The 23,796-nt window shown below is 43.3% G+C and overlaps 1 protein-coding gene across 10 annotated transcripts in view; it reads left to right on the forward strand.

The window, feature by feature from the left end:
* The window catches only part of PTPRT (protein tyrosine phosphatase receptor type T), a 1,379,429-nt gene extending 1,356,103 nt beyond the window's left edge, over positions 1-23,326 (forward strand). For all 10 annotated transcript variants that reach the window (XM_043980423.1, XM_043980419.1, XM_043980422.1 and 7 more), the window contains 4 exons: positions 4,307-4,432; positions 5,420-5,583; positions 6,779-6,914; positions 8,601-23,326. In XM_043980423.1, coding sequence (XP_043836358.1) covers positions 4,307-4,432; positions 5,420-5,583; positions 6,779-6,914; positions 8,601-8,654 — 480 coding nt within the window. In that variant the 3' untranslated portion in view covers positions 8,655-23,326. The remainder of the gene's footprint in view (positions 1-4,306; positions 4,433-5,419; positions 5,584-6,778; positions 6,915-8,600) is intronic.
* Positions 23,327-23,796: the final 470 nt, after the last annotated feature.

The raw sequence follows: 23,796 nt of genomic DNA on the forward strand, positions 1-23,796 counted from the left end.
GGCCCTCTACCTGCATTGTCTGTACTGTCCTAGCAACCTTAAAGAGAGTCCTTCGTGGGTTATTTCCATTCTGTCTGTGGAATGAGAGGCCACTTCAGAACCCAATTCCTAGATGCCCCCTGACTACCCTAAAGTGAGGAATCCTGTGGACATTTTGGGTGGGAGGCATAGCAGGGTTGAATCGTATCTCCTAGGAAGGTGACCAGGCTCCTAAGAGAATTGGCAATCATGCCTTTGAAGGAAATGGAGGTGTTGGGCCTCAGACATTAGGGTACAAGAAAGATGACAGCTGGCTTCAGGAGTTTGAGGGGTTCTCATATTAGACTACTTCTGGAGAACAGAACTAGGAGCAGTGGGTCAGAGAGGTTGATTGCTGTTTTCAATCAATCAGTAGGTGCTTTATTAATCACCTACTGTGTGCTAGACTCTGGAGGTAGCACGACACTAGCTATGCTAGCTAGGCACTAAAGAGACAAAGACAAACATTAAATGATCCCTAGTCTGTGTTATTCAGTTGTTTCAGATGTCTCTGACTCTTCACAACCCCATTTGGGGTTTTCTTGGCAGAGATATTGGAGAGGGTTGCCATTTCTTTCTCCCGCTCATATTACAGATGAGGAAACTGAGGCAAACAGGCTTAAGTGACCCGCCCATGGGGTCACATAGCTGATACCTGTCTGAGGCCAAATTTGAACTCAGGAAGATGAGTCTTCCTAAATCCAGGCCCAGAACTCTATTCACTGCACCACCTAGCTGCCCAACCCACACTCTTTAGGAGTTTATATTCTATCAGGAGAAACAATATTCATATACATAAATATGTACAGAAGAAATGCCAAAAATAATATAAATACAAAATAAATTTGCTAAACATAAGGAAGGGGCAGCTTGGTGGCACAGTTGATAGATTGCTGGGCCTGGAGTCAGAAAGAGTCATCTTCCTGAGTTCAAATCTGGCCCCTGACACTTACTAGCTGTGTGACCCTATGCAGGTCACTTAACCTTGTTTGCCTCCATTTCCTCATCTGTAAAGTTGGAGAAGGAAATGGCAAACCACTCCAGTATCTCTGCCAATAAAACTCCAAATGGGTCATAAAGAGTCGGACACAACTGAAAAATGACTAAACAATAAAAGACATAAGGAAAAGCATCCTAATGATATGAGCTGAAGTGGAACGGGCTGCCTCAGAAAGTAGTGAGTTCCCCATCACTTACTGTTTCCAAGTAAGGCTGGATAACCACTTGTCAAAGATGCTGCAGAGGGGATTTCTATGTTGGTATCCACCTGAACAAAATGCCCTTTGGGGGCCCTTCTGGCTCCTGGATTGTGTGATTCTGTAACCGACCAACCCTTCGTGCATAACTGAATAGCTCTTTTACTAATAAAGAAATAGCATGTTTTCTATTCTCAAAAACTGGAACATGTCTTTCTTCAGAAGATAACTGTACAATACAGAAAAACAGCATTAGGATTAAATACTATGTCTTGCCCTGGGGCTGAGAAGAGATTGCTTCTAATGGAAATAGGTTTGCCTAACCCTTTCTACCACCTTCGAGATGAACACACCTAGAAGGCCGTACTCCTGGGACATAGTTGAACAGTCTCCCAGCTCCTCTGTAGGGAATGTATTATATTCTTTGAAGGATGGTCTGCATGTGTGGCAGTGACAGTGACAGTGACAGAAAAAAATGCATGTGGAATCCCTTCAGATTAGCTACGTGGCCTTGGGCAATCAATCAGGCAATCAACAAGCATTTATTAAGTGCCTATTATGAGCAAGGCATTGTGCTAAGCATAAAGAATTCAATAATCCTTAGTCTTGAGGAACTTGCATTCAGGGTCACAATCTTGCCAAACCTTAATCCTTAATGATAATAAGCATTATTGTCGTTATGCTATATGATGTTGTTATTTCATGTATGATGCAAAGTCATTGAGATGGGAGATAGGATGAAGAACAGTAAAAAGGTCACTTTGACCTGGATCATGCCCAGTATGAAGGGGAGTGAAAGATAACAAGTTGAGGCCAGGTTATGAAGAGGGTTATCTAGTCTAGGGCTTCTTAAACTTTTTCAACTCATGACCCTTTTTTGCCTGAGAAATTTTTTTACATGACCATGGGTATAATAGGTATATAAAATGGCTATACATAACTTTTTATTATATTGTCAAATTTTTCGCAACCCCTACATTCAGTTACATGACCCCATATGGAGTTATGACCCACAGTTTGAGAAGCTTTGTTCCAATCTAACTCCTCATTTTACAAATAAAGAAACTGAGGCCCAGAGAGGTTGGGTATCTTACCTGGGTCACTTAGATAGTAAGTGACAGAACTGAGATTTAAACTCAGGCCTTCTAACTCCAAATCTAATGTCCTTTCTACTGTTCTCTACTGGGGGAAGAGGAGAAACCTATTTTGGGGTGATTGTCATCTCTGTCTAGACCTAGCCGGCTTGTCAGTGTCACATTATACTAACTGAGGAATGACGCCTTTCCTCATAAAATGAGATGTTTGCAAAGCACATGGTACAGTACCTGGCCAAAGCAGGAGCTTGATAAAGGCTAATTGCATTCCCTCTCCTTTCCTCATGCTCCTTCACTAGCTTCTATTTCCTAGAATCATAGAATTAGAACTGATATTGTCCTCAGAAACTGGTGAGTCCAACGCCCTCCTTTGACAGGGTAAGTGATTTGGGTTACACAGATAGCATCTGATGTGGGCTTCAAACCCAGATCTTTCTAACTCTGTGTTGTACACTTGACTAATCAACATTGCATGCCTCCACTGATTCTGATTATACTTAGCCTTTCCTAGGCCTGCAGGTTCTGGTACCCTCCCCTCTAAGGCTACCCTTCATCTATTTTTTGGTGGGGGAGGGAAGAGCACTGAGGGTTAAGTGACTTGCCCAGGGTCACACAGCTAGTAAGTGTCAAATGTCTGAGACTGGATTTGAACTCAGGTCCTCCTGAATCCAGGGCCAGTGTAATTTATTCTTTATATACATTTTCTTTCCCCTATTAGAATGTAAGCTTCTTGGGGCAGATAGGTGGCCCAGTAGATAGAGCACCGGCCCTGGAATCAAGAGTACCTGAGTTCAAATCTGGCCTCAGACACTTGACACTTACTAGCTGTGTGACCCTGGGCAAGTCACTTAACCCCGATTGCCTCACTTAAAAAAAAAAAAAAGAATATAAGCTTCTTGAAGTCAGAGATGGATGTGGGGTTTTTTTGGTATTCCCAGGACCTAGCACAAGTGCTTGGCACATCCTTGGTATTTAATAAAGGCTGGCTGGCAGATTGTTTGATTGGTCAGTGCCACAGACAGCATGTATCAAACTCAGGAGCAGAAAGACCCTCCAAGCCAGTCCACCCTTTGGGGATAACCTGCAAAGCTGAGAAGGATCTGATGGCAGACGAGTATCCAAAAATGGAAGAGGCTCGTTTGAAGCATATCGGAATCCATTTGCTGGAGAAATTAGCCTGGAAATCTCATTAAAAGAGACTTAAATGATTTTTTAGTTCCATGCAGTTTGAAAATTCAGTGGGGCGGGAGGGGAAGAAGTGTGGTACTCATGTTCTAGTTCTTACACCTCTCATCTGATGCGCAGCCAGGATTCACAGGGCTGGATTCAATGCAAATGATAAAAATGTTAATTAAAAAAAAAAAAGCTGCTCTGATTAATCCAAATTCTAGGCGAAGGCTCTGGCCAGCTCCAGTCTTATCTGTGCTGGCTCCCCCAGCCCCTCATTATTGTCAGAGCCGAGATGGAGAAAAGCCCATGGCAAAGAGAAATAAAGTTTAAATTGTCATTACTTCCCAACTCAGCAGATGTGCTGCTCCTCTGGCCACAGAGGCCCCATGGACCCCCTCGTCTGCTTCCCAACATGCTTACTTGCTACCCAATTAACCTCCCTCAGAGAGGAGGGTGGTGAAGCTCTAGCTTTAACTCTTATAGATCTTTGGCTCTAAGTCTTTGAAGCCCTTGAAACAGAAGAAAAACATCCTCTTGGGGGTGAGAATTTAAAATAATGTGCTGTCCTGAGGATGGTACTGACCCGGCATCAGGTCGTGAACTTGGTGGGGGCTTCTGATCCACCCGTCTGTAGCCACTAAACAGAGTCTAGAGGAGCTGAACCCCATGACCTTGGTCTCATTAACACTGTACTCTTGCTAGCACACTGAGCTGGCTGGGCCTACAACCGGGATGCCCCAGGAATAAGCAGATCTGGTTACCAGGATGCCTCCCTCCTATTCATTAAGCTCTCTCTCTTTCTTTCTTTGTCTTTGATGCTTACACTAGCTCTGCATGCAGTATTGGCCAGAGAAGACATCCTGTTGCTATGGGCCGATCCAGGTGGAGTTTGTATCGGCTGACATTGACGAGGACATCATCAATAGGATATTCCGAATCTGCAACATGGCTAGAGTAAGTCCAGTGTCTGCCATTTCTTTCTTTGCTGGCCCCATTTTTCTTCATCTGGTTGATTATCTAGATGTTTGTAGAAAACAAATGAGACAGAGGCTGCTAAGACACATGTGTGGGTGAAGAGAGGAAAACCCCTGATGAATTGAGCTCCCCAGCCAGTCTTATTAATGAAATTAGAAGATACGAGGGTACACTTTTATGTCCTGTAACACATCATCAAGCAGACTGGGTAACTCAATTATTCAGGTGTTCAACCCCTACCTCTACAGAAACAAGAGGTCAGGTAGGCATGATTATGTGAAAATATCAGTAACTAGACCTCCAGGCAGGAGGCCAGCCTGATTGAGCTAATGTTCCCCACTACATTTCAAAATAAGGGCATGTATCAGCAAAGCTGTTTGTTGTCTTAAAGAAAGGGAATTGGTGCATTTCTAGTTGGTGCTCACTACAACTCCACTTGGTTCCAAAACCTCATAGGCCTCAGACAAGTTACTGACCATCCAAGTAATGAGAACAGTTGACCTGAGCCTCTTTCTTTCTCAGACACAACTCTCTCTTACTCAGGATGGGTGGATTTCCCAGGAAATATGACATAGTAAAAAGAGCATTGAATTTGGAGTCCAAAGACCAGCGTTTGAGGCCCAGGCCCAAGACTTAGTTAGCTAATGTGACTTTGGGCAGATCATTTCCCCTCCCTGGGCCTCTGGTTTCCTCATCTGTACAATGAGGGTGTGAGATTCATTGATCTTCAAGGTCCCCTTAAACTGTGAAATCCTGTGATTCTATCTCCAGTGATGATGTGACTCAAATCACTGGCTTTACTCACGAGCATCTCCTGGGGTATTCCCAGGCCCCGGGCTCTAGAATGTGCTTTATGAGAATCCCATTAAAAGCTACATAAATGGTGCTTTCACTCTCTTGGATCCTGTAAAGGATTACACCTTCATATCCCTGGAATGTAACAGAATCAACTGACTCCATTTTCAGCCACAAGATGGGTATCGCATTGTCCAGCACTTACAGTACATTGGCTGGCCTGCCTACCGGGACACGCCTCCCTCCAAACGCTCCCTTCTGAAGGTTGTCCGGCGACTAGAGAAGTGGCAGGAACAATATGATGGGAGGGATGGACGAACTGTTGTCCACTGCCTGTAAGTGTAACAGAATCCCCTCCAGCATGGTGAGGTTGAGCATGTTAAACTGGATGAGGGGGTGGACCCCTAGAAAGTGCAGATGCGCTCAGATGAGATTCACCACCATGAGGGATCCAGTAGCAATCCAAATGAGACAGCATAGTAGGGTCAGAGAAGCATTAAACTGGGAGTCGGGAGACTTGATCTCTAGTGCTAGATCTGCTACTCATTCATTCTGTGATCTAGAGCAAGGCTTCAGCTTCCTCTTTGGTAAAGTAGGACTTGAACCACATAACTCACAAGGCATCTCCAAGGTTCCTTTTAGGTCTAAACCCTATGAACCCACAAAAGCACTTTGCAAATATTAAAATGCTACAGAAATGGAAGCTATTATTATATACTTCTCCAGTTCTATGATGGGTACATGTTGTCCTTGATAGGGGTATTTATTCTGCTGGTATAGCGGCAGCTAGGTGGCCCAGTAGATAGAGTGTTGGGCCTGAAGTCAAAAAGACTCAAGTTCAAATCCAGCCTCAGACATTCACTAGCTGTGTGACCCTGGGCAAGTCATTTAACTGTCTGCCTTAATCCACTGGAGAAGGAAATGGCAAACCACTCCAGAGTATTTGCTAAGAAAACTCCATATGGGATCACAAAGAATCAGACAGAACTAAACAACTGAATAACAACAACAACAAATAGATAACAACCCACCTACTCCTTTTCATCCTATATGATTCTCAATCATGCCTTCCTGCAATCTCTGCAGAGGGGATCTACCCAACATGCTGGAGGTCTTCTTGCCTTGTACTATTTCATGAATGCCAGAGAGGCCTTCCCATCCCTGGCCTTTGCTACGTGACTGGTACACCTCCCTTTCTAATTATACATGTCCTTGGCAATGGCTTGTATGCTCCCTATTCTGTACAAAGCAGTGTTAGAAATTTGCATCACCCTATATTTAGGTGGTGGTGGTGATGATAATGATGATATAACATAGAAGGTAAAGGGAGATAAAAAGATAAGTAAGATACTGAGCCTGTCAGCAAGCTTACTTTCTATTAAGGAGATAGGACATGGGCACAAATGACAATAATAGGTGACAAAGTGTTCTGATAGTTTATAGGAGAAGAATTCATTAAAAGCCTTAATTTGAGTCTTATACCAGTTGTCACTTCTAGAGGGCAAACTTCTTTTTTATCTCTGCATCTAGAAATGGCGGTGGACGAAGTGGAACCTTCTGTGCTATCTGCAGTGTGTGCGAAATGATCCAACAACAGAATATCATTGATGTATTCCACATAGTGAAAACCTTGCGGAACAACAAATCCAACATGGTGGAGACACTGGTAAGTCTCTAGAAACCAGTAGGAAGGACATTGGCTTAAACTAATTCTATTTAATACAATTCATCAAATAGGCTAGACACAAGGCTGGACACTGGCAAGACAAAAGGAGAAGAGAAAAACTGTCCCTGCCCTCAAGGTGCTTGCACTCTAACAGACTTTACAAAAAATAAACATGAATCAGAGTAAGTCTGGGATTCATTTCTACTCCTTGCACAAATACCAGGACCATGGATCTAATATGGGTTAAAGAGCATATTTCTCCACTCTGTAAAAATTCCTCTGCCAATATAGTCATCTCCAACATGGTCCATTCAAGCCTTCTTCATGCTAACTCTTGGGTAAAAGTTGATCTGAATTGTCTAGGAAGAAATTAAATTGTATTTGTAAGTACATCCAACAACTGAAACAGGGGTAAAAAAAGATTTTTTTTGCTAATGTATTAGACCATAAAACAGATATGATTGAACAGGAAATATGATTGCACAAATCTTTAAAAGTATCAAAGAATGATTTATAATTATCATACTGCAATGATACAAGGATACATCATTTTATCCTTGGAGCTAATCCCTCCAATGAAATTGATCATAAGCCCTCTATGCCTTAGTAGGTAATTTCAGGAGCTGCTATGACCAAAAATAAACCATTCTCAATCAGCTAATGATAAACCTCACTGAACTTGACTGGACTGACCATTGTGTAACAGACAAAGAATCATTCAACCTGTACTTGAAGCCTTTCCATCTTGGGAGGACCTGTCTGTTTTCAGTCACCACTGGCTTGGCCTCAAAGAACCTAGTTTTAATTCTAGAGCATGGGCAGTCTGGAGGCATGGGAAGATGACTTGGGGAGTTTAATTAGCATATTGATTATTTTTAGGTAAATGGGTACTTTGGACATCCTTAAAACTGCTTGTTCTCTTCAATAGTTTAAGAGAACTCCCTCTATAATCTTTTTAATTAATTTGATCATTCATTCATTCAACACTTCCTTAATACCTACTGTGTACTAGGTGCTACAGGCATACAGAGATGATTAAGTCCTCCCTGACTTCCAGGAGATCACAGCCAAGTACACTATTCATTTGCTTCCCAAACCTCTTAGAGATAGTGCTCAGGGAAATTTCAGTTCAGCTACTGCTGAAATCCTTACCAATTTCAAATTTGTGAAGTCTGACTGAATGAAATTTAATTCCTATTTATTCCTGGTGCCTCAATGCTCCATTTGTCCACCTAATAAGATAGGTTCGCTGTAGGACTTAGCTCATTTTGATCATTCACTCTAAAATGGTCAGCATGAAAAGTACTATTGAAATGTTAAGTGCTCTCTTTGCTTTTATTACATTTCCAGAAATGCCCCTGTTTGTGTGATGCAAGGGATATTTGGCTAATTTCAAAATTAGTTTCTGTTCTCAGACAGAGAGAGAGAGAGAGAGAGAGAGAGAGAGAGAGAGAGAGAGAGAGAGAGAGAGAGAGAGAGAGGATAGAGGGGATGAGACAGCCAAGAACTGTGCTGGGTAACAAAGGAAATACAGCTATGAATTAAAATCTGTTGTGCATGGCTTAAAATCTAGGGAACCTATGTAGAAATATTGTGAGGTGATACTACCATAAGTTTATTACTAAAGTTTCTAAGTAAAACTTCCTGTTAACCCTTCCTCAATCTCTCTTTTTGTCCCTTTCTTAGGATCAATATAAGTTTGTCTACGAAGTTGCGCTGGAATACTTAAGTTCATTTTAGCCTAATGGAACAGGGAATCCTTCTGGTATCTCACAAAACCCCTTTTCTCTGAAAGGCAGTAACCAGGGTATAAGGAATGAGAGACTGAACAGATCCCGACAGCACAGAGAAGACTTGGGGAGCCCTGATTTCCTCTGTAGCACTTACTGCTTCATCGATGGTCTCTTGTTCACCCCAAAAAGTTTGGGGGCCAGACAGGAGAGTCTGCTTTCTAATGGTCCCATGTCTGCAGCCCGGTGTTGGATCTTCCTCACCTGCACCTGGAGCAATTGGAAGTTCTGATCCCAAAGCTCTTGCTTCTTTTGTTCTTTTCAAGTTTGTGAATCTCATGTTACTGTCCTTTGGAAAAGCCAAACCCAATGGAGGAGGAGACACAGAAGGAAGGAGGCATGCATGTCCTCTCCAGCGCCCCTGTCCCTTGGGGGGGCGGGGATTGTAAAGAGCACAGATCCCTTATTATGCATAAGGGAGTCGAGTCCTTTAAGGTCATTGGTCTGTTGTCTTCTTCTTCTGAATCCCTGGGTACCCTCAAGCCCAATGACCTGGACTGACGCAACCGGGCCAAGCCTCCACGTGCCATTGCTGCCGCAGTGCCAGACTTCAGTGCATCCTCAGTGCGTCGCGCACACACACACACACACACACACACACACACACACACACACACACAACCTGCATGTGGCCCTGTTCCATTGCCATCCCCCCTAAGCTTTGACCTCAGCTTTCTGTTTTGTTAACAGAATCAGGGCCAAACACAGAATCCTGTTAATATTATTTTCTAGGTTTTTGTGGTCAGCTGGGGGATGCTCAAAAGCTTGTCAGTCTTTCTGTGTGTGTCCTAGATTGTGCCTGCCTCTTGTGTCACCAGTTAGGCATCTTGACCCCCTGAAACTTCAGGGGACTCCTAAGTGGTGGCCTACTGAGTTTCTATGATGATGCCACCCTAAAAAGGGGACAGCAAGTTTGAGGTCCTCAGCGGTTTTGCAGAGTATTTTTCAACACTGTATCTGAAAAGAAAATGATTTTTTCAATGTAAAAAAAAAAGTTCATTTTAGCCTAGTGGAATGTAATAGTTTCTCATCTCATAAAAATGGAAATGTTTGAAGGATATGGCTAGATGTTGTGTTAGCTGACAATGGGGGATTTGGAAGGTTGGGTCCAAACAAGACTAGATACAAACTGAAACCAGGAGCTAGTTTTGATGAGTTACTTTGGCCTGTATTGTGCTTTGTTTCTTTTTGTATCACATCCTTTTATAAATAGCTACTACAAAAGTAGAGGGAGGCCAGAGGAGACAGGGCATATACCCTGCTGCCATCTTGGTAAAGACAATGTATGGTTATCATTAATCCATTTGCTTTCTGGCCTGGTAGGAGGAGGATCAGCTCTGAGCCACCAAATACAGGGTAGGTCTCTTGAAGATCTGTTTTTTTCTAGTTTCAATTTCTATATCTCCAGAGGTCTGATGCGGACCTCAATATACACTGTTCCCCATAAACAAAAAGAATATAAGGAACCCCCCACACCTCTGATTTGGATATCTTGTGAATGAAAAACCATTTCCCTTCTCCTCCCTGGTGCCATTCCCCTTGACTGGATCTCAGTTAATCTGGGGCAGCAGTGAGCTGTAATGTGCCGTCTGTGTAATACTCCCCATGCCTTCCTGATCTTCAGGCTGGGGAGAGAGACACTACCTGGCTGTGCCTACAAGTGGCTGCCTTGGCGCATCTGTCTGATAAAGCACAATGGTAAGGAGGTGACAGGGGCAGCAGGAGACCCGTGTTCCTCAGGGTATCAGACTGACTACACCTCCCCTCTTGGCTTTTGTTCTTTCCCCACTGCCTCCACCTTTCCACTCCTGCTTCCTGAATCCTCAACTTCATTTCCTAGGGTTCTGGGGCTTTTATTCTGAAACAGGAGATAAGGCTTACAATTAGTCAATGAGGACAGCTAGGTGGTACAGTGGATAAAGTATTGGCCCTGAATTCAGGAGGACCTGAGTTCAAATCCAGCCTCAGACCCTTGACACCTACTAGCTGTGTGACCCTGGGCAAGTCACTTAACCCTCATTGCCCTGCCCCCCCCATTTTTTTGAACAAACATGCATTTATTAAGCATTTACTATATGCTGGGCACTGTGCTGGACACTGGGGATATGGAGACAAAAAAATGAAATAGGCCCTGCCCTTGAGGCAAATGCTTCTGGAAGAGGATCTATCCACTATAGGTCATAACAAGAGGTAGATGGTTGATATGAGAACATTTGCAATGAGCAAGCTAGGATGGAGAGAGGGGGCAGTAAAGGACACTGGTGGCCACAACTGAGGCGTGGGAGAGTCTGGTAGGAGGTAGGGGCACCAGAAACAAACTACCCAAACTAACCAGGGCTGACCCTGGCTGCTTGTGCACAGCAAACTTAGGTGCATGTCTTAGCATAGCAGGGACTGACCATGGCCAGCCAGTACCCCAAGAGAGAAATGGAAACCCAGAGACATGGTCTCAATTCACTCCTGCAGCAGGGTTTCCTCTGAAGCATTTCTCCCATTAGCCTTTTTTGCTTATGAGGATCTTTTTCAGAAGTACCCACTAAGGAATCCTAATCCATTGATGAAGCTGTCTGCCCAAACTGAAGCCAGGGATAAATCCCTGGAAATGGTCCTGAAGAAGGTCTTCTGGACTAGGGATAAAGTGATGTGTTTCACGTAGGGGCCGAGTGGGAAAGAGAAGAAACCAGAGACTGCCAAGCTTTGAAGAGGTGAGCAGCTACAAAGGGACTGGGGGAGCTTTTGGAGAAATCAGCTTCAGTGGCTTTCCAACAATTCTCTCAGCTTTGGCCTCCAGCAAGATAAGACAAGACAAGGCTTGGGTCTTGGCTATGCCATTTCCCAGTCCCTCCCTGGGCCTGTTTCCCACTTTGCCCAATGTGGAGGGGTGGAGAAAGGGTTGGACCAGATGATCTAATAGATCACTTCATCTCACCAATGAGATGAAAACTTTCTAAAATAGGCTCACTTTTTCAGGACTTGGAAATGTTTGGGCAAACATAGTTAGTGCCAGATGTGAAAATTCCATTGGGCAACTTGAAATTTGGAGATAGTAGGCTTGTTCTTCCCTACCCTAATTCTTCTGTTCTTTGCTTTCCGTTTTTCATTTTTATTTCTCACCAAACAAATATACAGGTATTGGGGCACAACATTTCTTTCTAAAAAAGGCTTGGGCTGGTCTCCCACTGCTAAGCTTTGTCACCATCAGTACAGCTGCTGGGGTCTGAAAGGATTCCACTATGTGGGAACCAACTCTGGGATCAGCTCAATGGCAGCCCAGGGAATGGACCAGAGAACAAGTCCAGACAAGGGGGCAGCAGTATTACTGCTGAGGTTAAAGCTGAAGGCAGAGAAGTCATTCAACAAACTCCATCCCAGTAAAGACTCCTCACTCCCAGGCAGAGACATGAGCTCCCATTCCAACTTCACAACCCAGGGCCAAGAGAATGGAGGTGGAAAGTATACTGAAGGTTGCCTAGTCCAGTACTCATTTTTCAAGTGAGTAAATCAAGGCTGAGATGTAAGTGGCTTGCCCAAGGCCACACAGATAGTCAATGATAGAGCCAAGATTTGAACTTGGGTCTCCTGAGTATTCTTTCCAATGATAACGCACAGCCTATCATCTCTGAAGAGATTGTCAGTTCTGTACAGGGCAATGCAGAGATACACAAAAAGTGCCAATGGGCAGCAGTATATTACTATGTTTTATGTGCTAGAAGTGGCCCTATCAGAAGACTCCCAAGATCATTGCACAAAAAAGAAACAACCCAAGGGGTTCCCTGGTGTTTGTGAAATAGCCAAAGAAATAGAGCAAGTCCTTTGGGAGAGGAACACAGCGTGATTAGGTGTGCATGGGCTGAGATCTGTACCAGTGAAAGAACTTGTTGCTGTTGTTGATTGTGGGACATAACTATGTCCCACTCTTCTTGATCCCCTATGGGTTTTTTGGCAAAGGTATTAGAGTGGTTTGCCATTTCCTTCTCCAGTGGATTAAGGCAAACAGAGGTTTAAATGACTTGCCCAAGGCCACACAGCTAGTGAGTATCTGAGGCCAGATTTGAACTCAGGTCTTCTAGACTGCAGGTCTAGCACTCTATCCCCAGAGCCACCTCACTGCCCCAAAGAACTACTCACACCAATAAGATCACAGACTCATCTGATGTCATATAATTCCTCAAAGAATTTACATTCTTCTGGATTGAGGGGTAGGGTGGGGGAGGCCAGGGAGATATGACCTGCTCGTAGTTAAGAGAAAGGGGTAATCTTTGGAAGAACAAGGATACACTGTTAAAAACCCTGCACTTGATTGCAGAAGATCAGGGTTTAGCTCTAAATTCAGATACATATTAGCTATGTGCTGTTAAGTCCCATTTCTTCTATGTGCCTCAGTTTCCTCCTCTATACAATAAAGATGGTTAGACTAGATAATCCCTTAATGCCTCTTCCTGCTGTAACATTGTGTGATCATCTCCTTCCCTACCCTCCCAAATCACTGTTTTCCATCATTCCTCTGGACATCATCTAGGGAGCAGTGTAAATAAGAAAGGTTTTATCATAATCCTCAGGGCTTGTTCTCTTCTAGAAGGAATGAACAAGATGATGGCATTTTAAAAAGCAGCTTCAATAACTTCCAAATGTAGGACTCTCCAAGTGAGAGGGAACAGGATGAAACAGGGGTGGGATAAGGCCCAAGTTGATGTGATGTGCACATATGCAGATAAGTATAACACAAGATAGGACAGAGGCATAGTGGAGACAGAGCAGAAGTAGGAATTAGGAAGACTAGAGTTCAGGTCCTACCTCTGACATATACTGGCTGTGTGACCCCTGAGCAAGTCACTTAACTTAGCTCCCCAGGAAGTTGCAGAGAAGGTGCCAATCGCTTAGAGAGATAAGTGTTCCTCTCTGGGAAGCCCCTTACCTGGAAGAAATCACAGGTCCCTGACCAACTTGTGATAGGAAACAGAGGAAACATCAAGACAAAATGCCTTGGGAAAATCTTGGGAAAATTTCCTGAGCCCAGGAAATGGAAGATCACAGAGGTTATAGAAAAGAGCTGGCCCCTGAGCCATTCCTTGAAAAAAAAGAAGGCTTCAGTAATGCAGAGATAAGGAGGGATGGCATTATAGGAAAGGATTGAAATACAACCACCAAACAAAATGAAAGGAGTGGAGGGGAAGCCTATGCTTTCAAACACTTTGAGGCAATAGAGTCAAGGCAATAAGCATTCATTAAAGCATCTACTATATGCTAGGCAAGACTGTTGCTAAGCACTCATGGTATGAGTGGGCCACTGGGGGGGGGTTACAAAGAAAGGCAAAAGACAATCCCCATTCTCAAAGAGCTCACCATCTAGTGGGGAAGACAGCATTAAAGCAGCTATGTACAACCTAGATAGAGTGAGGAGAAATTGAAAATAATCAATAGAGGGAAGGTCCTAGAATTAAGAGGGATCAAGAAAACCTTTATGAGAGCTGAGTCCAGCTTGGCTAGATGGTGGAGTGCCTGAGGGAGGCTCTCACCCCAGTCACTGTCATTGTAAATGGTCCTTGTGACTTAGATGTGCTCATTGCAAGATGTCTCTATCCTCTCATTCTCCTTGGGTCAGCTCTGAATCAGGCCTCTTGAGAGCGGGGAGCATTTCCACCTTACTCTAGGGTTGATCATTTGCCTTCAGGTTCCAACCCACCCTAGAATACCCAGGCAATGAGCAAGTGTAAGGAAGTTGTCCACACCTGCCCTAGGCATCTCCCCAAAGACAATGAGGTTTTCTTTTAAATTTATCAGAATATCATTTGATGCAGGCTCTCCTTTCTCTGAGTCCAAGGTTGATGTTGCTTCTTCTGAGAGAGAGAGAACTATGAGATGCACCAGCAACAATGAGTAAGGTCTTACTCCATGTTAGATTAGCTCATTAGCAGAGTGGCCCCTTGGTAGGAGACAAATTAGTATAAGAAACCTTGTGGCACCTTATCACACAAATATACCCAGGAATAAGGCTATGTCTAACAGTATGGGTGTGTGTGCATGTGTGTATGTGTGTGTGAATGTAATCCCACATGCCCAATTATAGACTTTCTCTTTACACCAGATGGCCTTCCCCAAAGCAGGTATTTATCTTTGTCATATGCCATAGGCTTTAAAACTAGAAGGGACCCAAGAAATCATTTGTCCTTATTCTCTAGTGTCAGTGAGGAAACTGAGGTGTCAGAGAAGTTGAGTAAGCCAGGCAAGGTTCAAACCAGGTCCTCTGACTCAAATGTCCTCTCTCTCCCCAAGACATCTGGATGTGCACTGACCTCACCATTGGGGAATTAAGGTAATGAGGCTCAAAAAGATCAAGAGACATTGTGCCAGAGGCAGGGGAAGGATCATAGATCCAGAGCTTGGAGGGGCCTCAGAGACCATCTGTTCAAAGTCTCTTTCTATATAGAAGAGGAAACTGGGAACCAGAGAGATTAAGTGACTTGCCAGAGAGCATAGAGCTAGGGTCAGAGGTGGGATTGGAAGTTAGATCCTCTCATTCCAGATCCACCATCCTTTTCATTTTAGTGTGCTGCCTGAACCTAAGAAAGGTATTTAAAGTACCCAAGTGAGAAGGGGAGGAGTCTTCACTCCGAAAGGATGAGGGATAAGCTCAATGCTGAATGATTGTTAAGGGTTACATGAACTTGTTCACCAAATCCTACAGTACTAGGAAGAGGAAACTCCTTCATATTGACATGAGAGGAGGGTCAGATGTTTACCCAGCAGTAGTAAACTGAAGGAACTTGTTGTCCCAACCTGAAGATTTATAAATACATTCCTAAAGAAGCTAAGATAAATTTCTAGGCCCTTGAATGATGACAGGATATTAAGGGAAATAGTCATATTTGGACATATTCCTAATCTTTGAAATTGGTGCCAGGGAAGAAACCCAAATCCAGCCCCAAATCAGCTTTCAATTCACCCATTTGAGACTGCATTCTGTTCTAGATGGCAGAAGGGCTGGCCTTGCATGGCAGCTCTTCACCGGAGTGAAAAGAGAGCAGGCAGGAAAATCATGCAGTGTCCCAAACAGGAAACTATCAGGAAGGTTTATAGGCTAATAGCTCATCAATGACCCAGAAAGAAAGAGTATGGGATCTGGGGGAAACCATGAAGGATAGGAGGAAAGGAACCTGATTCCTCTGCAAACACGCCCCTTTCCTCTGTCCAAGCTTGTCCACTCAGGCTCTTGCTAGACCAGCTGGGAGAGATCAGAAATGTGTGTGCCCTTGGATACATCTCTGGGAGCAAGGGACCACTTTCCTTGTCCCTACAGTGAGCAGGCCATCTATAGAGACATTTCAGAGAAGACCCAGTGAAGATCAGGCCAGAGTTCAGGAGCAAAGAATTCATCTCGGAAGAAAATCCCTCCAGAAAGAGAAGTAGGTCCCAGAATGGGAATCAGGGAAAGACAAAAATGAGCTGGGATAGTTATCATTTATGTATGGTACCTATGGGACAGATACAGATACAGATACCTTATAAGCAGAGCTAGATCCCCTTTTACACAGATGCTGAGGCCCTGGTGAGGTGCCAGATACCACGGGAAAGAAGAAACTCCCAGAAGTGTCGCTGACAATTCCCTGTTTCTCTATTTGCTACCAGTGAGCCTGATAAGGTCTCATTTTGCTTTGATGACAGGGACTTTGACAAATCAAAAAGGGTCACTGCAAAAAATGAAGTGAGATGGGGAGATGAAATCACACAGAAGCTGCTAACTCAGGAACATGAAATGGTTGCAACCAGACAAGACAGGATTAGAACTTTAAACAAGCTGATGCAAAAGGGAAGGGAAGATACGGGAAAGAGAGGAGAATGAGTATTGCAAGAAGGAAGGTCATTCCATTCATTGGTTCAATGTTGATTAGCCACCCACCTTAGATCATGAATCACAGGAATTAGAGCTGGAAGAGACCATCAACGATTTTAGTCCAATGCCACCTTCACCCCCACCATTTTACAAATAAGGAAGCTAAGTCTCAGAGAGAGAAAGAAACTTGGAACTTAGAGAATCCTAAGACTTAGAGCTTAAATACCATGTGGTCAAATCCTCTCGTTTTAGAGAGGAGAAAAACAGATCCAGAGCAGATAAGTGACTTGCCCAAAGACTCACAGGGAGAGAGTAACAAAGCCAGATTCCAAGCCCAGGAAAACCTTTCTCCATTGTGCCTGTGCAGGGCCCAGTGTCCCTGTGCTGAGAGGGATGCAAAGATAAATAAGGCATACTCTGCTGTCTGCAGGGAGCTTACCATCTATTACAGGAGCTTTTTTCTTTTCTGGTGTCAGACCCCTTTAGCAAACTGGTAAAGCCTAGCCTATGGACTCCTCATAATCATGTTTTTAAATACATAAAATCAGATACACAAAATCTTTTTTTGAAATTGTAATCAGTTTGTAGACCCTAAGTTAAGAAGCCCTGATCTAAAAGATGTGGTCGCATAAAAATATAATGCAGTATAGAATGGGATGATTCCAAAAAGTCTACATGAGAGTTTAGAAGAATGCCCTTCTGATTGGGAAACTGAAGGAAGGCTTCTGGAGGAGGTAGTGTTTGAACCAGGCCTTAAAGGACAATAGGTAGATTTTCAATAGCTGGGGGTGAGGAGTTGGGAAAAGAAAAATAGGAGCAAAGGCAGGGGCAGGTTAGACTGTGAGAAGCTCAGCCACATTTTTCTTCTTTAGGACCATTTTTATATTTATAGCCATTTCTCATTTTCTCACTAGCTTTCTCCACACATTTTCTCAATAGTGCCTGAATTTTCTGTACCTTACCATAACCTCCTGACATGAACACAGTGTTGTGGTAAGCTTCTTGTAAACCAAACCAGTAATAGCACTCTGAACCCTAACAGATATGACAGAGAAGCTGTATTTAGCTCACAGTCCCACCCCACCCCCAAAATATTCATTGGTCTCACTGAATTTTAATTTTCTATAGTAATTGCTATTTTCTTTCCCAAGCCATTTGTTCATGGCAGACCTATGAAGGAGGCAGTGTGGGTTATTTTACAAATGAGGAAACTGAGGCTTAAGAAGCAGATGAGATAGTTCCCAGCATCACCGAAGCTGGGCTCATGAGTCCTGGCCTAGAACCCCAAGTTGCACATTTTGGTTACATTCCATCCTTTCCCAGCCTGTGAGTTATTCAAACTACTGCCATTCTGGAGGGAGTCCCACCCCATCAATGTAAAGGGAATGGCAGCCATGGTCTTGCTTTTTTTCTGCATCAAGCCAGCAACCTCAGCCTACTGTAACCAGAGACTGTCAACCACAGGTAAATGGAGCAGAAAAATATTTGCCAACAGAACAGAGAGATGCTGGAGATTTAGATTCAGACTAGCACTTGTAGCCACACACATCATCCCACAAAAGTGCTCCTTGTCTAGGCAATAGGAGAGGGCACCATCTACAGTAGCTTGGGACCACTCAGACCCAGAGTGTATGGAGCATTCTCACAAGAAGAAGAACCCTAGACTTTTAGCCAACAGTACTATATAGTGAGATGTTTTGTAATGAAGAGCAATGAAAGGGAGTCTCTCATCTTTCAGTTCTGTTCACAGCACTCCTCTTGTCTCCCATCAGAAAGAGTTTGTGATCATGGCTAAGCATAAACTCACTTGGAAGTGGAAAGGACCTCAGGGTCCTCTGGTCTTAGCCCTTACTTGAGGGCAAAACCATGTAAGCCACTTTGCATAAACCCAGGATGAAAATCCCCACTATTGTTTCATTCATGGCCCAAGATAGGATTGGCACAACTTGCCTGTGATGATTCACCAATACTACTAGTAAGACTGTGCATGTGTATCTTGTTAAGAATTTTAAAACTCTTTCATATTCATGATCTCATTTGATCCTCAAAGCTCTTCTGTGAGCAATGCAGGGATTATTAGGCTTGACAAAAGGAAAATCTTGTAATGATTACAAAGATTCAAAAATGGGATAGGCAATCGGGGTGGGCATGGGTCATGGACTCACCCTTGTTGGGGTTTTTAGGAAAAGGCTTGATGGCCCCTTATCAAGGCACAGAAAGATTCCTCTGAGGTGCCCTTCCCTCCAACTCTGGAAGTCTGAAACTATATAAGGACTAAAATCAGAATCTATTTTACCGAGGAAACTGACATATTAAATGGCTTGCCGAGGTTTACACAGGTGGAAAATGATAGAGACAGGACTGAATGCCATGGGTAAGTTGAGGGTTTATTCTATCACAAATACCCCCACCCTTACAAAATGAAACAGCACACCTTCCTAGTCTTTCTCCTCCCACACTGTGGATACTAGCAGGGGCCAGCAGACCCCTACAGAGGATAACTCAAGATGGGGCTGGAGATCCAGCTCTTCTGGGAGCCCCCTAGAAACTTTCCTGGCTTTTCAGGACATCCAAGAGAATCTTGTTGGTGAAGTCTGGACCACAGGGATTGGGGTGGGGCGGCAAAAGGGAATGGGCTACGTGTGATGTATGATTTGATCTTTTGCTCATCTACAAAATAGGGTGGGGAGAAGGCATTAGAGAGGGGACAGAACAAATATCCATGTCGCATTCTGCTCATTGGTTGTGCATGGGGAGAAATCAGGAAAGCCTGTACTTTCATAGTTCCTAAGAGCAGAATTTCTCAACCCAAACCATACTATGGATGAGTTAATACTTACTATTCAGCTTTTGACAATATCATTACTGAGCCCAGCAGATGAGAGAGCTAGGTGTGAGATAGGAGTGGCTTAGGAATATATAGTTAGTGTTGGAAGGGACCTGAGTGGTCATGTAGATCACTAAAACACCCCCCCTCTCATATTATAAATGAGGAGAATGAGGCCCAGAGAGGTTAAAGGATTTTCCATGGTAACACCAGTAATCAATTAATCAATCACTTATTAAGCACCTGCTATGTGGCAGGGGCTGTGCTAGATGCTAGGGATAGAAATACAATGAATGAAACAATCCCTACCCACAAAGAGCTTCTGTTCTAATGGGATACCACAAGGATAGACTTAAGCATGTATAGAATAAATCCAAGGAGAATAAATGCATATAATATAAAGTGGATCAAAATGAGAGAGAGAGAGAACACACATTGGTAATTGAGGGTATCACAAAAGGCTTCTGTAGAAGGTAGTACTTGAGCTGCCTCTTGAAGGAAGGGAATCTGTGAGATGGAAGTGCACAAAGAGTACATTTTAGGCATGGGGAATGATCACTACAAAGGCAGAGGTCCAACAAATGAGTGTTGTATATGATGATTTTCCCTTCAGGAAAATCACTTTGGAATCAGCCAGGATGATGGAATGAAGTGGAGAGAAATGTGAGTCAGGGAGGCCAACAAAGAGGCTGCTGCAACAATCTAGGTGAGAGGTGATGAGAGGCTGGGGAAATGTATTCAATAGATGTTGTGGGTATAGAAACAGCAAAATTTGACAACCGACTGGAGAAAGAGAATGCGTTGTGAAGGATGATGCCAAGGTTACAAACCTAGAAGAATGGTTATGCCTTTGATAGAATTTGGGAAGTTTGAAAGAGGGCTGGGTTTGAGAGGAAAGATAATGAATTGTTTTGGACATGTTGAGTTTGAGATGTCTCAGATGGGATTTGAACCTAGGTCATCTGACTCTAATCTAATCCAGCATGCTTTCCCTCACACCACGGTAGCAGGAAGGTAGAAGACAGTTCTTATGCTAATAAATGTTCAGAAGCAAAGGCCATTGATGGTACTCATTTGACAGAAAGAGAACTTTGCATCAGCCTGGCTCAGGTAACTAGAAAAAAGCATTTTTTTAAAATCCTGTTATCAGTCGGTCAACAAGCATTTATTAAGTGCTTACTATGTGTCAGGCACTGTGCTGGATGTCAGAATGAACAGCTCTGTTTCTCTTAGGGCTTAAAGTATGTGATGGTGAGTAGAGTGTCTGGAGATAGACATACTGAGACTCTAAGCCACAGTATAAAGAAGACCTCAATGCCAGTGACAGATTGACATATATGAATGAGATAATGAATGGGTCAGAAGTTAAAGGTTTTCAGGGGCAACTAGGTGGTGCAGTAGATAAAGCACTGGCCCTGGATTCAGGAGTACCTGAGTTCAAATCCAGCCTCAGATACTTGACATCTACTATCTGTGTGACTCTGGGCAAGTCACTTAACCCTCATTGTCCTGCAAAAAAAAAAAAGAAGTTAAAGGCTTTCTTTTCAGAAGGTTCTCTGGCAGCTACTTATTGCCAAGCACCGTGCTAGGCACTGAGGATAGAAAGACAAAAATAAAACTGTCTCTTTCCTCAAGGACAGAGACTCCTCCTCTTCCATAAATGAGAAGCAACATGTACATATAAAAGGAAATACAAAATATTTATAATGTATGCATACATACCAAATATACAAAATGTAAATACAAAATGACTGGGAGACACTAATAACTGGGGAGATTAGGGAAGGTCTTGTGTAGATGGCAGCACTTGAATGGAAATGTGAAGGAAGCTAGGGATACCAAGAGGTGGAGATGAGGAATGAGGGTATTCCAGGTATAGGGGACCACTTATACAAAGGTGCAGAGATGGGAAAAGAAACATTGCATATGAATCTAATTTCTGGAAAACTTCCTACAGGACCCCACAACCCAGAGAGATGAGAAAGTAAGCACATATGGGTTCTTCAATCATCAGTGCCCTGTTCCAAAGTGGCACTCATCTTCCCACCCTGTGAGCCTGAGGTGCTGTGTGTCAATGACCTTGTCCCCCATTTTGGACCACTAATGACAGAGTCTTACTCAAAATCTTGCCAGGAAAAGAAAAGGCTCCAAGGGGCCCTGGTCATTGCTTGGAAGTATTTGAAAGGCTGCCATGTGGAAGGGAGATGCAATTTATTCTGCCCCAGAGGAAGAACTAGGGGTATGAGGTGAAAAATTGCAGAAAGACAAATTTAGACTTAAAGGATTATAGGAAAGGATCATAGTTTTAGAGCTAGAAGCAACCTTATAGGCCATCCAATCAAATCCCCTAATTTTACAGATGAGGGAACTGAAGCCAGGAAAAAGGAAATGACTTGTCTAGGATCATACAGATAATAAATGGCATGGCTAGTATTTTGTACTTAGATTCCATGACTCTAAGCTCAATATTCCAAGTCCAGTGCCCATCCGATTGAACCACATCACCTCTTATGTAAGGAGAAGTGGAATGGGATGACTGAGGAGGTAGTAGGTTCCCATCCCTGGAAGTCTCCAACCAGAGATGGGACAGCCACTTGAGTGAGTTATAGTAGGGATTCAATTTGGGGCATAGATTGGACTAAATGAACTCTGAATGGCCTAGCAACTTAGAAGTTCTGTGCATCTGTGAAATGGACCTGGGGGTTGTACAAAGGGTGAGCATCCATACCTGTGTGGGAATCTAGAGTCTTGTACAAAGTTGCTTCCTTAGTAGTGAGATTCCAGCCTCCTAATTTTCCACAAAACCCCAGAACACACTGGAACTTGTGCTGATCACCTATCTGAGTCCTGTACCTGGATTGTCTGCAGGGAAGAGGGCCTATGTTCCCTGAAGAAAAGGAAGAATACCTCACAAGTCCTTTTTTTTTTTTTACATTTTCCACACACCTTCCTTGAAACAACCCTGGGAAGGACATAGTACAAGCATTTTCATTTGCATTTTACAGGTGATTAAAATAACTCGGAGAAATGAAGGCACTTGCCCCAAGAATGGTTTCCAATACTGCTGGACAGCTCCTTTGTTAATTACTGAATAGCCCTGGATTCTCACCTATGCTTCTACTTATAAAAGGATTACTCCCCTTCAAGGCTTTCCCTCCTCCTTTCAAAGCTTTCATCACAAAGCACACTGCCTCTGAGATGAAAGCCCAGCTTCTGGCCTCTTTCTCCAGCCCCTGAGCTTTTCCTTGGCAGGCCTAAGAGAAAGACATGGAGGGAGCAAAAACAACTCCCTGCATTGGGCCAAACTTAGCTGGCCCACGCTTTCCCCTTTCTCGACTTTGGCTAACCCACCACTGTGACTATCCTACCACTGCCACGATACATATAGTTCAGTCCCCAGGCTATATCATGTTAGCTTAGACTAGCCAGAAATGGTGATAGGATACAAACACATCTTCTTGACCACCTCTTTTTCTCCTTGCTAGAATTGCTAACCAATGACTTGAAATAAAGACCTTCTTCTGTGTTTTCATCACTGGACCCTGGTCTCCTAGATTCCCCTAGGAGTTCTTTGGATGCAATGAGTTGACCCACTTGGAGCAGTGTATTTACATGAGACCAAAATCTCCTTGCTATCCACAGTATCCACCCTGAATCTCAGTGACGCACATGTGTATAGTTTGGGTGTTTGGTAGATAAAGCATGTATGAAACATGAACACAAAAAATGTCAGCAGTGTGTAGTCAGTGGGTTTGTTCTTTTTGAGCTCAAGCGAAGGGAAGCACATACTGTAAGGTCAAGGACTATCAGATCTATTTTTTGATTGTACATTACAATGAAGTGTAACTTTTTTCTTTTTTTACAACTGCAAGTTCATCTTATTTATTGTTGTAAATGTTCTCAGACAATGTTTGTAATATGGGCTGTGTTGCAAATCCATACAATTAAATCTGTGATCCTAAGATTGATGTTTTCCTAGGAGATTTGCATTAGTGTCTTATTGTCACTGGGGAAGGACTCAGAAAATGGCTGGAGAAAGAAATCAGAGAAACTGCCTGCAGCGTAACTAGTTTTGTTCCCTGACAGCAGCTCCCAACTCTAAATGATAGGTTGTCCATAATGACCAAAAATGTCAAAATATCAATTCTTCATGATTTTCTGTGGTCAAGATAGGAGCACATCAAGAGCCAAAACTAGCATGGGATGACTTGAGCTTTGTCCAGATTTAGTGAATACCAAATTTAAAAGGCAATGATAGCACTAATTATCCTTTGGCAGCAATAACCAGAGATCCTAGCACCTCGTTAGCAAGAACAACTAATTCATACAAGAAACTACTACACAATGCATTTGTGTGAGTTTATCCCCTAGCCTGACTTGCTTGTCCAACACAACACCTACAAGGCAGACTCACGCTAGTGTCTTAGAGACTCC

This window comes from Dromiciops gliroides, chromosome 2, assembly GCF_019393635.1.
Source record: "Dromiciops gliroides isolate mDroGli1 chromosome 2, mDroGli1.pri, whole genome shotgun sequence".
NCBI classification, from domain to species: Eukaryota; Metazoa; Chordata; class Mammalia; order Microbiotheria; family Microbiotheriidae; genus Dromiciops; species Dromiciops gliroides.